This window comes from Anopheles maculipalpis, chromosome 3RL (assembly GCF_943734695.1).
Source record: "Anopheles maculipalpis chromosome 3RL, idAnoMacuDA_375_x, whole genome shotgun sequence".
Classification (NCBI taxonomy): Eukaryota; Metazoa; Arthropoda; class Insecta; order Diptera; family Culicidae; genus Anopheles; species Anopheles maculipalpis.
The window spans coordinates 8,812,655-8,827,817 of NC_064872.1; the positions used below are offsets into that span (position 1 = coordinate 8,812,655).

General features: G+C 41.3%; 2 protein-coding genes across 3 annotated transcripts in view; one reads left to right on the plus strand and one right to left on the minus strand.

Moving 5' to 3' along the window:
* Positions 1-15,163, minus strand: part of LOC126564355 (phosphopentomutase) — an 80,751-nt gene that overhangs the window by 20,476 nt on the left and 45,112 nt on the right. The window lies entirely within an intron of this gene.
* LOC126564790 (START domain-containing protein 10-like) lies at positions 1,665-11,682 on the plus strand. The gene is made up of 4 exons (XM_050221896.1): positions 1,665-1,963; positions 10,551-10,689; positions 10,789-11,059; positions 11,156-11,682. Exons 1-4 carry the CDS (start codon positions 1,672-1,674, stop codon positions 11,666-11,668), a joined length of 1,215 nt encoding a protein of 404 aa, XP_050077853.1. The 5' UTR covers positions 1,665-1,671; the 3' UTR covers positions 11,669-11,682.

Below are 15,163 nucleotides of genomic sequence, written 5' to 3' on the forward strand. Positions count from 1 at the left end.
ACTCACAGCAATACACACACGCAGTGAGCGTAAAAACTTGAACACAGTCGGTACAGAGATTTTTGCACTGCCAAGCTTTTTTTCCCTCCTTATTTTCCTTGCACGGCTACCCTGTGTGATAGAGTACCGATGAGTGCAAAATACAGATAATCATAAATGGTTTTTCCAAGTACCGTGCCGTGCTGCTGCTCTTCTCAATTTCCGGCCGAGGCCATCCAGAAAATGAGTTTCCCGCCATTTTTACCCGGTGTCATCGTTTTTCGCTATAAAGAAACGTTTTTCTTCATTTTTTCCCTACTCTACAACCACCACTAGTTGCTATGGAGCAGCGGAAATGTTTATGAATTGCATATACTAACTTACTTCGGCGCTTAATTAAAGTTGAAAGGAACTATTTTACAGCGCACAAAGTGACGTTATAAAAGTGCCTTATAAAGATGGAGCTGGATGGAGAAAAACACATTGCAATAATCGTAAATGAGGGAGGAAGTACATAGGAATTTTATTGGATCACGTCAAGCGTAATATAAAGTGTGTCGATTTCTGCCAGTCGGATAGCTCACTAAACTCAAAGCATCACCGAGAGACATGATGCAATATTAACGCCATTTAAGTAATGAATCTTCCAGCGCCATTCATGGCGGCTCCCACGCGTACTGCTGCGTCTCACAAACAAAGGACAAATAGACGAAACGACCCTGCAGGGCTCACACCACACACATGCACATAGCTGAAAAACAAGCGAGCAAACACATATCCCGCATGGCAGCAGGCAACAACATGTCGGACAATTAGATTTTCGACGAATCGTTACGATTGTCTTCGCCTATGTTTGGAGGCGTTTCACCTTCAATGAAAGCTAATTACATTTCACGACCATCCAGAACAATACAACCAATCCCATCCGGGGAAACAGTGATTTGTCACTTTGATGGGGAAAACAAATAAATTTCTTTCGTTTTGTTCGCTTCCATTTTGTGTTGGCCAGGGTACCCCAACATAGGGATCTCTTTGATGGATTGAAATGCGAGGATTTCGCCAGCTAGAAATAGCTGATTTACTAATTTTAAGCCCTGCCAACGCATTCCCAGCACCAGCGTCGTTGTGATGAAATAAATTAAAATTTATTCCACCTCTTCACTGACTCAAACACTCCTTCAGCCCTTGAGCTTTGTTGTGGTGTGGTTGCCTTGAACTTTGAACGCTCGTCTAATATGCTGAACCAAATCAGTTCGCGCGCAGCGGTGACAAGTGCCACCGTGCAGACGTCACTTCTGTAACAGCCAGCTTTCGCTGTTTCATTTTTCATTTTTTAAATGTTTTTCCCCATTCAGCAAGTCAATGAGAGGTTTTTCCTTTTGGTGGAAAGGAAAGACAGACACAAAAAACTCGCGGGGTGAAATTAATATCTTAACTCGATTAGGAATTTAAGGCACAGCGAAAGGTCTCGTTTGCTTGCTGATGACATCTTTCAACTTTTACCACTAACGATTATATTCATTCTCTTCTCTTTAGGTCTCTCTCTCTCTCTCTCTCTCTCTCTCTCTCTCTCTCAAGTAATTTTCCCTTTTATTTTATTCATTTTTCGTTTTGTTTATTAAGTCATTCGCATTTTCTTACCGATTTCACTTTGGCTCTTTCTACTCCCGAACAAGTAGCAAGGCACAACGAATGGCACGAATAGCGGACGACAGTGACTTCGAAGCGCTGAAACGACTGGTCGACAATCACGACGGCTGGACGCTCGAGCTGTCCAAATCCGACACGGAGGTATACACCCGGCCGGTGCCCGGCTGCAACTTCAACATGGTCAAAATACATACCGAGTTTGCCGACGTCACCGCCGACATTGTGTTCGATGTGCTGCACGACCCCGACTATCGGAAGGTTTGGGATTCCCACATGCTGGCCAGCGAGGAAATTGGCATACTGAACGTCAACAATGACGTCGGTTACTACGCAAGTGAGTAGAAGATAGTCCCAAACCGTCACTTCCGCTTCGGAAGAGGTTCGCTTGATTAATTGTGAATCAGTGGGTAAAGGTTTTTTTTTTTTTGCTGATGGGTGATGAAAGCGGACGGCGGTGTTGTTATTCGCCTACGGATGCGATAAAACGTTCGATAGGGCACTCTTGATAGCGCTATAAAAGCCCAAACTCGCCGCGTATTCGTTACGCTTGTCTTTCACCCGGGCGCTGATTTAACCTTCACCTTACACGGTAAATAATATCATCCCCTGGTAGTGAGGTGTTGAACGGGGTGAGAGTGGACTTTTTTGGTAGTATTTTATATTCCATTCAACAGGCCCCAAGCTGTGTGCGTACACCCTTTCGGTTTTTTCCTCACGTTAGGAGCAAAACCGCTGTTAATACGTCATGAGAACCCATTTTCACCTCAATCCGGTATTTTGGTGGGTGTTTTCTTCCGGGTGGACGACATCCGTGAGAGCTGATTACTGTGTGCGTCCTGTGTGGCAGTAAAGCCTACGCCACTATGGGGCAACTGCGGAGTAATCCGCAGATAAAAATAGCTTTTTTGGCGTTCAAGCGTTATGAACATGTTTTGAGATTCGACATCTAGAGGGCGCTTGGTATTATTCCTAAGAAAGAAATTTAATCGCATTTTATTACTGACTTTGTTCAAGTACTGGGCGCCTCCACCAACGATTTTTTTAGTAAAAGTCCACAATCTAATTCATTGAACGGCGGTGTGTATCAATTCTTAAAAAGTAAACTTAAAAAAAATATTTTAAAAAATTAATTAATTTTTTATTTATTTTTTTACAATTGAATATGACGGTCCAGTGCCGTAAAAAATTAATTCATGTTCGCTTAAAAATTTATTTGTTTTTCTTTAATGCTCTCACATCCCAAGAATTTAATGAACCAAATAATTCATAATCAGGATTTTTAGGAAGGAATTGCATTTGGAAAATCTTGTTTCCCCGCTGATTCACAGTGCACAGTGCATAGCCTTACATGGTGGCTCCAGAACAGGACTGAAAGCGCGGATATGAGTTCACGTCGAGCAATTACTTTATTTATTCACTTGTCCCATATCTTACGTCCGTGTGGCTAACACGGGTGAGTATGCCGACCTCAGTTTAACCTCGGTTCGGTGGTTGCAAGTTCGCGGAAGACGAATCCAAACATAAAATTCCACCAAAAATGGCTGACTTGAGTAAATTAATTTTTCATAACACCCTCGTTCCTTGTGTTTGAATGTGTAAGTGTGCATAGCAAACATACACACGAGAGACGGGTAGGAGCAGATTTACCAACCCATTAGCAACTCAAACCCTTCGCGCTACCTTCATCATATTCGCTTATCTAACGGGTAATAATATTTGCAGCTTATTGTGAGCAGGTTATGCTAATGCGTAAAAGCCACGGGATACTGGTTTAAGATCGTCTTAAGATCAACAGGATGTATATTTCATAACCCAGCATGGTGTTTTGGTGGGCGAAACATTGCTGCAACACGGCACACGCCAGAGCGTGGTAATTTGACCCGTGTCACACGTGCTGTTAACGGCAAATAATTTTACCTGTTGGTGAAGAGTATAAATTCTTGAACTTCTGAAGAAGAATATTAATCATCTAGCACAATAAAACATAAGCATAAGAATGTTTCTAGGAAGAGAAATTGGATGAAAAGCTATTAATCTTTATTAATTGCGCACACTCCACACTGAACATTCATTGAAAACGATTAGATCACACAAACTACCAAGCTGTGGCACAGTTTCTCACAGGACGGGAGCCATTGGGAACATTCTGCAGGAAGGAAAATTTTATGATCGAAACATAATTTACCACAAGAAGTATGAAACTTTTGTGCCATACTAACGGGACCCGTAAAACATACTGGAACAGTTCACACAACAAACGAAAAAACAGTTTACCAAACATGGCTCAACATAAAAGAAAATTAGCCAACATGGCTTTGATTTTCATTGCGTTTAGAGGTGACTTTCTCCGTGTACTTTCAGGCTTTCCTTTCCACCTTTTCCTTATTATGTGTACTTCCCAGAACAAAGATACTAATCAGAAATTCAAACTCACACTGCTAAAACAAAGCCCCGAAAACGCAAAGTTTCAGCTTTTTGCCCGGAAGCATGTGTAAATGTGCCACCTTGCTACAACAGGCAGACAGCAAAGGAAAACTCGGCTTCAAGACGAGAGATGTAAATTGGTTTAAATTGCTTAGGACTTTGCTTTACTTACCGAGCGTTCCCTGAAGGGATCGGATCAGTGAACACCCGATAATACGCATCTGTAACAACAACGCTTTCGAGCGAGCATTACAGCAGCAATAAGAAGCAGGTTAAGGATCTCTCGGAACGCTTGCTCAGATGTACACAAAAATAGGCTCCGAATGGTATGGAAGCGTACCCCCATTATTGTTGGAGGAAATTGATTAATTCTCAGATTCAGTAACAACAACGTCGTTCGGGTACGGGCGTCCGTACGCTGCTAACGGGTTTTAATCATTAACAAGCCTAATGACAGCTGTATAAAGTGTTGTTTAGATCGTGATATACATGATTGTGGAAGATGTGCGTACGGGAGAGCATTTCATTTTTTAACATTCCCTTATTAATGTGCTCGATCAAGTTTGGTGACAGACTATAATTGCATTTTTCCAGGCGCTCTCCACTCTACAAATGACAAAAGCGTCTCGAACTAGAGAGTCCTGTAATGGCAACTTATTTAAATGGAATCTTTTTTCCAATTCCAGCATTGATGTTTAATTTTCTAAGTTAAATGAAAATATTTTGTTATCCATCGGGACTGCCGGTGGTAAGGCAAAAACAGTCTTCACACGCCAGGACCGGAGTGCAAATCACATCCGGATCGTTCCCCTGTAGTGAGACCTGACTATCCAGCTGCCTGGTATCGTCAAGTCTAGAAAGCATTTAATGGCCGGTTCTTTTTTCTTCAAAGATTTTCTTCATTTGTTCGTTTAATTTGCCCGTTCGTTTGATCCGTTTGGCGACTCTTGTCATTCCTACGCCAAATAGCGCGAGGTCCTTTAGTTTTACCTTTAGTAGCAAATTTAGAATCGTAAACAATAGCACGCCAATCGTTCCGGGACACATTTTTGCAGCACAAATAAAGAAGACCGCACAACATGAATTTCCCATGGGACTAAGAAGGAATTGGATGGTGGTATAAATTGATTGGACCTGGCTGCTTATCCTTCTTTCTGGGGAGAAAATCTAACCCCCAAATAGCGACACCGTAACACACCATGGAAAGCTGTGGCAAGAGAATATTTTTTAATATAACAAGCCACGGAACGATCCCAAGCATACCTTCGTTGCCGGAGCGCCTAATCCGGGTCCTCTTGGCGATGGTTTGATTATTCCGGGGACAAACGATCGTCCGATGCGACAAATGAGGTGATGAAAATGAGCGCCCCTTTGCTTAACCTCTCTTTGGTGTCTCGATTTGAAGGATAATCGTGAAAAGCAGATTTTGAAGAGAAAAAGGCGTTCAATGAGCTTAGGATGAAACAAAAAAGAAAAAAAAAACACGGAAGAACCCATTGAAATAACGCTGGACCACGTCCAACAGCAATTTCGTTGTTCATCGTTAGCTTTGCTTAAACGGAAGGTAGAAGAATGTTCTATGATCCAGACTCTTGAGAAGGAAAATCTACTGCTAGCCTAAGCAAGAACATCTAAAAATATCAAAACACAAAACCACAACGAGCACTTGGCTACCAAAGATAGGAGAGCCAAAGATAAAACAGACTCGGTTGGTCTTAATTGAAACCAGTGCCGCCGCTTCGTTACCGGTCGCGAACCAGCGTGCAGTTTACTTTTACGTCCTTCTTCAAGGCCTTTTGTTTTTGTCCATGAAACTTTTGAGCATGCTTGTACAGGGAGGTGGAAGAGCTAAGAGCCTTTTGCTCTTACCCGGCGCGATCTATATATTGTTGCCGCTTAGCAGGGGATTTAACAAGCGAACATGAAACATTAAACCTAGTAAATATACACCGACCGCGGCTACATGATACCATCTTCCCAGGACAAGTGTATCGTTTCCTGGTGGGTGTGTGCTGTCATTTACCAAGCAATCCAACCAAGAAGACATTATTTACTGTATGAAATTACTCGTCTCGTTAGCAAGAGCATGATTGATCTGCTTCATGGCAGCAGATTTTTTTATTGTGTCAAGACGCGAAACGATTCTTATGATAAACAAGGTATTACTCCAGCATCACAAGAAACAAATTGCGCATAATGAACAACATAGGGGAAGATTTTTCTTATTAGAGTGCTCACAAATTGAAGACACAGGTGTTGAAAAATTGCAAATACTTGGATTTTAGTAAGTCTTTAAGAATACCGGAAAATAAATTCAAATCGGTACTATTTTAATGCAGATAATCCCATGGGAGAGTGAAAACTTGTTCACATAATTGAATCACAGCAAAGGTCTATCTATTGAATGAGCATAATCCAAAACCTATACTGAAAGCTTGCATTTTTTGCTAACTTAAACCCCACTAACTGAAGCACCGATTTATACCACCGGTGACATACGGATTCCTCATGTAGCTTCACAAATTTACAGTAGATTCAAGTCCTCACACAGCATCATCCCCGAGCGAGCCAATCATATGCCCCGTCGTCAGAAAAAAAAGGTTTCCCTCTCGTAAACCGATTAATGGAGCAGAATATTCTTGGAACCGCTCAAATCTAATAACATCAACCTCGCCCGGAGGTCGAAAAAGGTACCAGCTGAGCCGACCGATGATGGCTTTGGCTCGCCAAAGCGCCAAAGAAGTGAAGCCAACGAAAAACCACAAATTGAATTTACCGTGCTACATAGCATTGCATGGAGATCGCAGCGCACATGCCCCAGCCGAATCAGAATGTTTCGTCCAAGGGTTTACCAAAATTTTGTTATTCGCTCGCAGGGACTAGGGACACAGCACAGACAAAAGGTGAAAGAGATGTTTGATGTGCGGGTATGCAGAATCCCAAGAAACCCGACACAAAATTTCGCTAACTCTGCTGAGCTAATTGATCTGGCTGGCACTGGCATCGTTCACTGGCAAGATACGGTACGTTTCTTGTGTACGGCAAAAAAAGTCGAGCCCAAGAAATTAAAAACTTGATGTTTAAGTAGCGGTTTTGTGTACACTTTTCAAGGGTAATTAAAGATGAATTAAGCAAACAGAAAATATTCCCCATATTGAAGAAGATATCGTTTTAAAGATCACTTTATATAAAATTTAACAAAAAACAACAGCTACATTTGCCAATTGTCCTTGGGGGTGGGTTTTGGATTTTTTTTTCGCAAAAAAAGCATGCTTCACCAAAAGAAAATTTCAACCATTTCTATTCCATTCTGCCCCCAGAGCGTGGAACACGATCACCTCTCCAGGGGCCTCATATTTCACGATCCGAGTGGACTAGCATCAGTTTCAGTATTCGCCTGTTTTCTATGAAGATGCACAAAATCCACGCCCTTCCAGGAGCCAGACAGGGAAAAGCTTTTTCTTCTCCCGTTAGCAGAAAAAAAGGAAACAGTAACCACTAAGGGATGCTATCATTCATATCCGCTTGACGGATGTAGCAATCAATTTCATAACAATTATTAATTTAATTCATCATTTGATGGTCAAGTTTGTTAATGCTCAAAGTGGCATGCCAGATAACAAACACTTCTTAAAGACTCATATTCAACATCAGCATCACCTAAAGCGATCAACGTTATGCTACTCATTTTTCGGGCACAGTTTCTAACTCGGACGAAAAACCATCCCGAATGATGAGCAACGCGTGCCCAATAACTCCACAATATCCCTGCGGGATGTTTTTCCAACCGAAATAAAAAAAAAAGTTCCAAACTTCTGGATGTCGTAATTTACATGGAAAATAAAATAAAAAACTTTTGCAATAAAGCTCCACTTTTATCGTCCCTGGCAGGGAGCGTGACACACGGAACATGAACACTCACTTTAGTGATTTGAGTCTATTCGAATGTGGCTCACATATCTGTGATTGTTAATGGTTTCGTTTGAGCGATCGATTTAAAATCCAACTGAATGTGTCGACACTGACAAGAGACTTTAAATGAACCTTTAAATCTTCGCCTACAAATAATCCTCTGCACACTTCACATACCCGTGCGATGAAGTATTTATATCATTTACGCTCAAACCCTCAGAAAAACACTCCCTCGGCACTCATTATTGTAGCGCGAAAAAAGAAACTCAATCTCAACCACGTTTTTGACCATTTAACAATATTTACCCTGTACTGCGGTATGCGGCAACCTTTTTTTTTTCAAGAAAATCCACTTGAAGAATGATTCTCCGCTGCCACTGGGTAGTACAATGATCACGGCGAACTAAGGTACGCGAAACGAAGGCATCTGGGGGGTACCGGGAAAGGTTGAAAAACATTTTACGAGTTTATTAAACCTCAATATAGCGTGTGCCGCTACGAGGTTCCAGCGTGCGCCACGAGCCGCCTTTGGGGCCTATATTCCTGGTGTTTATTTGTGCTGCGGGGCTGTTTTTTTTTTAGTGAAAGCGCAAACGAAGAATGTTGAAGTATTGGTGCTGAGGTTGCATACATTAAATACTCCGGCTCTCGGGCTGCCGGAATCTCAACGGTATGCATGATCGAGGGGTGTTAAATTCTAAATACAAGTCGGTGTATATTTAGTATTGATTTTAAGAGGCTTGTAAATTCAAAACACTAAGTCAATGAGCGAAAGGGGGCAAGAAAACTATGTTTCTTCATTTTCTCTTCTTCTTTGGGTAAAAGCCTATCAAAGACCTGTTTTGTTATCTTTGAAGACCTCCAATGAATAGACATTCATTAAAAGAGATTCTTTCAAAAGGATAGAGACTCATTTCGATACGATCCGTTTAAGATTTGAATTCATATGTTGCAACTGTTCATGTGTCGTGCTAATACCATACACCACCATTTGGTCGGCTCGAGAATTGTCAAATCACGTATAACCAGCCTTTTGGAAAAAAAAATCGAGACCAAAAAAATATGTAGAACAAATGAGAATGCAGTGATTATTAACGAACAAAAAAATATTATGTTTTTTTTATTATCGAACAGCAAATTCAAATTACCATAAATCCAATCCTCATAACCATACAACAAATGGGGAAAGATCAACAGAGCATGCTCCTAATTGCGTTTAAACGCCACTCAACCGTACATCAGCAACCTCTAACGAACGATCAATTCGCCAATTTTACTACGACGAAGCGCAAACACATTCGTATTCAAATTTAATTAAAAATCATCCTCATTCACGTGCACCGGCAGTAAACAAACTGGTCAAATAAAACAAAACAAAAACCAGCAAAGGAAGCAAAAAACAAAACCCGATACCCCGAAAACAGCTCATAAGTACGCAGAAAAACTCATCAAATGCTACAATATTCAAAAAACCCCTCCAAAACCGGGGGTTTTATTTTCGCAAAACTTGACTTTTCACCTTCACTTGGCCCGGTTCAGCGTGGTGCATCGAGTGGTGCACCTTTTGCGTACACTGTATTGAATTACATGAATTAGCATTTTACCGTGCGAGTGCACAATGCAGTGACGGAGTTTCCTATATACTACCATCGCAGTAAATTCATGTTTCATTCATGCTTCATAAAAACCATACCACCACGGATTGTTTGAGGTTTGCCCAGTTCCAGGGAAGGGGTTTATTATTTTGCACCTAACGATCCCATACCATCCCGTTGTACATCACGATGTGGGAACGCTGTTATGTTGAGATTCTTTTTGCTACTTTGAATCGAGTGAAGTAGAAGACAAAACAAACACATACACATTGGCAATTTATGAATATTGAGCAATTTCAATGAATGTTTATACAACCCCCCAAATGGGAGGTAAAAAAAATGTTTGTGCACATAATTTAAGCACATATTTGACTACGTTTTTTTAGCATGAATGAGGAATATATTTATTTAGAGCTGATTTATGCTATTTTATATGCATCATTTGCTCCAGCGAGTATACGAGTTCTATTTTGCACCACGTTAGACGTAATATGATAAGTATTTTTGCACTTTAAATGTTGACAGACAGCTCTAGCACATAATTATTCTTTTTTTTTTCACTGGGTGAGGCGTTAGAGTACGATTAATTTTTAAACCGCTGAAATTGCATCATAACTATTCGAAACTAAACGTTTATAGTGGTCAATGTTTGTGCTAGGTAACAAGTGTGCTGCATTTGAAAGGCAAAACAAACCCCTTTGGGAGCTAAATTTTTCCACCTCACCAAGCGTATCGTTTTCGATGCAAATTTAGACGCTTTTCCAAGTGCTTTTACCTTAGCTCCGTATGACAAATAAAAAGCAGCAAACACTTCATTTGCGATGCAAAGTGAATACGTTTACTTTCGATGAAACTCTCATGCTCCGTACCTCTACTACCCTCCCACCATCCCTTTTTACATGTGTTTTTATCATTTAAATCGACGAGAAAACGAATAGCAAACGTGTATTATGAATAATTTTACTCTTGTCTTGCGTTCCCTCATTTCAGTGTCCTGTCCGCCTCCGCTCAAGCCACGAGATTTCGTCCTGCAACGATCCTGGCTCGATACGGGGCCGCAGGGCGAACAGATGCTGCTGTCACGCTCGGTACCCCACAAAAACTATCCACCCAAGAAGGGTTACGTACGGTAAGTATTACTTTTTTTTCTCTATTTCCCAGTGTGCAAGGGTGCTAATAGGAATTTATCATACTAATTAATTTCCTTTTTCCTTTTGCGCTTCTCCAGTGCGATGTCGTACATTACCGGCTTCGTGCTACGGACGAATGAAAACTCAAAGACTGGCTGTATACTTAAGTACGTAGCGCACTGTGACCCGCAAGGTACGCTTCCACCCTGGCTCGTGAACAAGGTAACGCACACGCTTGGACCGCGGATGGTGAAGGATCTGAAAAAAGCGGCCCTAGGGTACGCGAGCTGGAAACAGACGCAACCACATCTACGCAAGCCGTGGCGCTTCCCGGAGGAGATCCGCTGTCCAAGGATATCAATCGATGATGTAAGAAAATCACCTCACTCTTCTTTTCTTTACAAAAAACTCATTTCAATATTGATGGATGTATTTTCTCTTCCATCGCATTTCCATCCGCTGCAGTGTCTCGATACGGTCACAGTTCCACTAGCACTTCCACCGGCAACAGGTTCGACAAAAAGCGCCCCACAACAGCAGCAATCCCAACCATCCACCCAACAGCAACCCGCTGCTACGCAACGGAAGCTACCCCAGCTAAAAACGCAAACTAATGGTCGCGTGCTACCGATCCTGCACAAAAAGGCTCAATCGACACCGGCGTCACCCGTGGTGGAAGAAGCCAAGTTTCTCAAGCGTGAAGGCGAGCTGAAGGAAAAAGCGCTCGACGAGAAGCGTAAGGACGAAAAGAAAAAGCTAAAAGAACCGCCAAAAGATGCCAAAGCGAAAGAAAGCAAGGAAAGCTTGAAAAGCACCAAAGAGCTGGAAAAGGAAGCGAAAGCAGCAGCGAAGGAAAGTAAAAAGCTTAGTAAAGCGGCAGCCAAAGAAGCGGCAGCGGCGGAAAGTGCACTAGCGAAGAAGGAGAAAAAGGAGAAAGGTCTTACCAAGCGAAGATCGTTGTTGAATTTGAAGTTTTAGTTCGTTGGAAGTGAAGAGGGTTAAGCAGGGAAAAGGCATGTGAGAAAACGAAACAACAAAAATGGTGTAAGCGATAAAACCGGATTAGCTGAAACGTACGATACCAGGGTGTTGATTGAGACTTCAGTATTATGCGATCGAAGCGGAATCGAACCAAAAAAAAAAGGCACAATCACTCCAGCAGCATCCACAATCGAAACTCTTTCAAATAAATGGGAGGAAAAATTGAAACAAAATACAATAATGGGACGATACGACGATAAACAGAGATAAGTTTTAAAACGCCTCGCCATTCCAACTTCACTGTTACGATTTTTAAACTGCAGCTGTAGAGAGTTACAATCATCTAAATTGTTGTACGGAAGGATTTTTCCAGCTGGTCGATCTTTTTAGCACTTTAAAGCATTTGTTAAGTTATAAAGTAATTTTTATACACATATCAAACCACACAAACAAAGCGAAAACTAAGTTTTAATGTACGCAAACACTTAAAATGTTTTATTTCTTCTAAAATACAGGAAAAATCCCAATCCACAAAACAAACGTTCACATGTTTAAAACAATGTATGTGGTTCAAGGCAACAACAATCAAGCAACAAAGTACGACTTAACATAGTTATCTTGCCCCTCAAATTGTTTTAAACATATGGACGCTTGCTTAATCAGCTGCAAGTACATAGTAAACGATAAAATTACCATTTCAAAAGTGTTTTATTTGCATAATACTCATCGAATTGTTTATAAAAGAAAAACAATCAATTTTTACTAACAAAACAGCCCTTCCCACTTTTAAACTTTGAAGTCAATTCTTGGCAACGAATTTGTGTTGAGATGCAACAAGTAATTGAAATATTCTTCAAATTATTAGCCTAACTGCTTGTGCTTCGCTATGTAAATAAATACTGTGGGTGTGTAAAAAATGAAGCAAGCCCAAAAATCGAATCATGAACAATACCTTCAATCACTAAATAGGAGTATGTTAAAATGTACATGTTGTTGTGTTGTTAGGAAAGGGCTAGGATAATTAAGTAAACCTGTACATCTTGTTTGAAAATGTACCGCAAGCGAACAAAACCAAACAGCCATCGGAAAAAAAACGTGATAAAATACTTAGGATGCGCCTAGCTAACCGTTGCTTTAACCACGATTGCAACGGTTACAGTGTGCTGTATAACGACAAAAATTGTACTTAAAACTAACCTGTACACACGCCGTGTGGGACGTGTGATTGAATACTTTATCGATAAGGGTAGATGGCACTTGTAGAGCTACTCGGCCACGAAGGATGCCCGTCGAAAATGAAATCTTGATCTCTCTTTCCTACCCTCTTTTTCTCTCTCTCTGGTCGTGAAGGTGAAGTCAGTTAGATAGGCCAAAAACGAAACGAGTAGCGAACGAGGAGAATTAAAATTCAAAGACTTTTCTCTACGCTACCGCATAAAACTAATACTTACAATACTAATACTAAATTACAATAATTGTAAACCCCTCCCTTTCCTGTGGCCTTTCTTCCATCATTTTCTTTATAAAAAAAAACTGTAAATTACTTACTGAAGCACATTGAAACATTGTAAATGTAGACATGTAGAGGAGGAGATAAAATAAACCCTTTAGCTAGGAGGTAAATAAAGCAGGAAAAAACGAGAGTTTTATCACAAAAGAAACATGAACCAATTACTGTCGCGTTGTGATTAGAAACGACTTGTATGTGTTTGTGTGGAGCACAAATTAAATTGTCTCTTGAAAATATCTAAAACACCCAAAAAACACAAAGGTTATGCACGATGATCGTATTAGTGGAACGCCGGTGGGTCAACCACGCGAGTGTTAGTAGCATCGTATCGTCTTTAGCAAATCCCATTTAAAATGGCGGTGAACATCAGCAACACAGCGGTTGTTGTAGTTATGTGTGTGTGTGTGGGTCGTTGATCCTTTTTGCTACGCAACAACCACACTCGATCTCTTTCCGATCAATGATTTTTTTTTTATTTATTCGTACGTTGTATGTGTGTGGAGTGTGTGTGTGTGTGTGTGTGTGTGTGTGTGTGTGTGTGTTTGTGTGTGTATAGAGTAATGTTCTTATCCGTGTGAATATATACCCACTAATGAGTGAACGTTGATTAGCAGCAGACTGATAGTAGTTGTGTGCAGCACATACTTGTGTTTCTCTGCACAGAAAAGACAGTGTTAAGTGGAGAAAAAAGGGAAGTTAATCCCGGGGAGCTAATGTTACGAATACCCCGGAGTTGCTGTAATTCTGTTGGAGTTGTAGGTTGTTGAAATAAAATCAGTCAGTACCCCGATTGTGTTAAATTGAATACGTATATGTTTAGTTTAGTAATGGAGTAAATATGTATGATGACATTAATGTAAAAGTATGTACTAATGAGAATAATATTTTCTTAAAAAGGGTATTTTAGGAGCATTGTACTTCTTCAAAAATCGACTACTCCTCCACCAGCCCAGCCGCCAATCAAAGTAAATTGACAAAGGTAAAGGATATATGCTCTGAAGGCCACTTTAAAAGTACATTCTTAGAACGTCGTTTATCACAAAATCTCAAAGACTTGTCCAGACTCCAAGACAACTATGTGAACATCACATAACAATATTTTATAAAATTGGTAAGTGGAAGAAGTACTCCAAAACTCAACCAACCACGGCATCGCATTTAAAGGCGTAGGGCAAGTCGCAAATCGCCAATAATTATTTGCTGCAACTCTGTACAATGATTAACAGCACCCTACAACCTTATTTCACTCAAGTGCCACGCGCCTTGGGAAAGCATGAATGATAATGCCGACATAGAATAGATGACTATTTGAATAAATGGACAGCAAAACCCCTTTTGATAGCAAACAGTTCCAAGATGACTACGCTCGTCCACAACATGCAGCACCCCGTATGTTCAATATTGATGGCCTTTTTTGCCGATCGAGCACACAACACGAAACCGGCAAGAGAAAGAAAACGAGAGTACACAAGAAAGGAAAACACAAATCCCTAATCCCGGGTACTGTCTTCCCCAAGAGAGCAAGCCAGTTTCTATCCGGCCTGAGGCAATAAAATTTGCGGGCAACCCCACAAGTTTTCCACTTGTCCTTTTTATAACACGCCCGCCGCTGGACTGCCAACAGCTGGTACCGCCAGCTGAAGAATGGTGTCATCTTACTCATCACACACCATGCGTGTGTTACCATGCCCGCGCCATCGAGCCATCGATTCGAATCGGTTCGCCTGCGCGTTGCTAGCAAACACCCGCGGAAAACATGGTTGCCGCGGGCGCGAAAAGCCGTTGACAGGGCGAACAGCCGTCAAGCGCAGACCACCGGGGCCATATATCCTGGGTTCTGGGTACGCGATGTGTCAAACTGATGCCACGGGGCCCGACAGTATTCGGCCAGCAAGCAACAGGTCCGGATCTGGACACAAGCCAGTGCCGTGGTGTGAAAACCGCGCTTTGTAAGGAGTGTCTGTGTGTGTGTGTGTATAGTG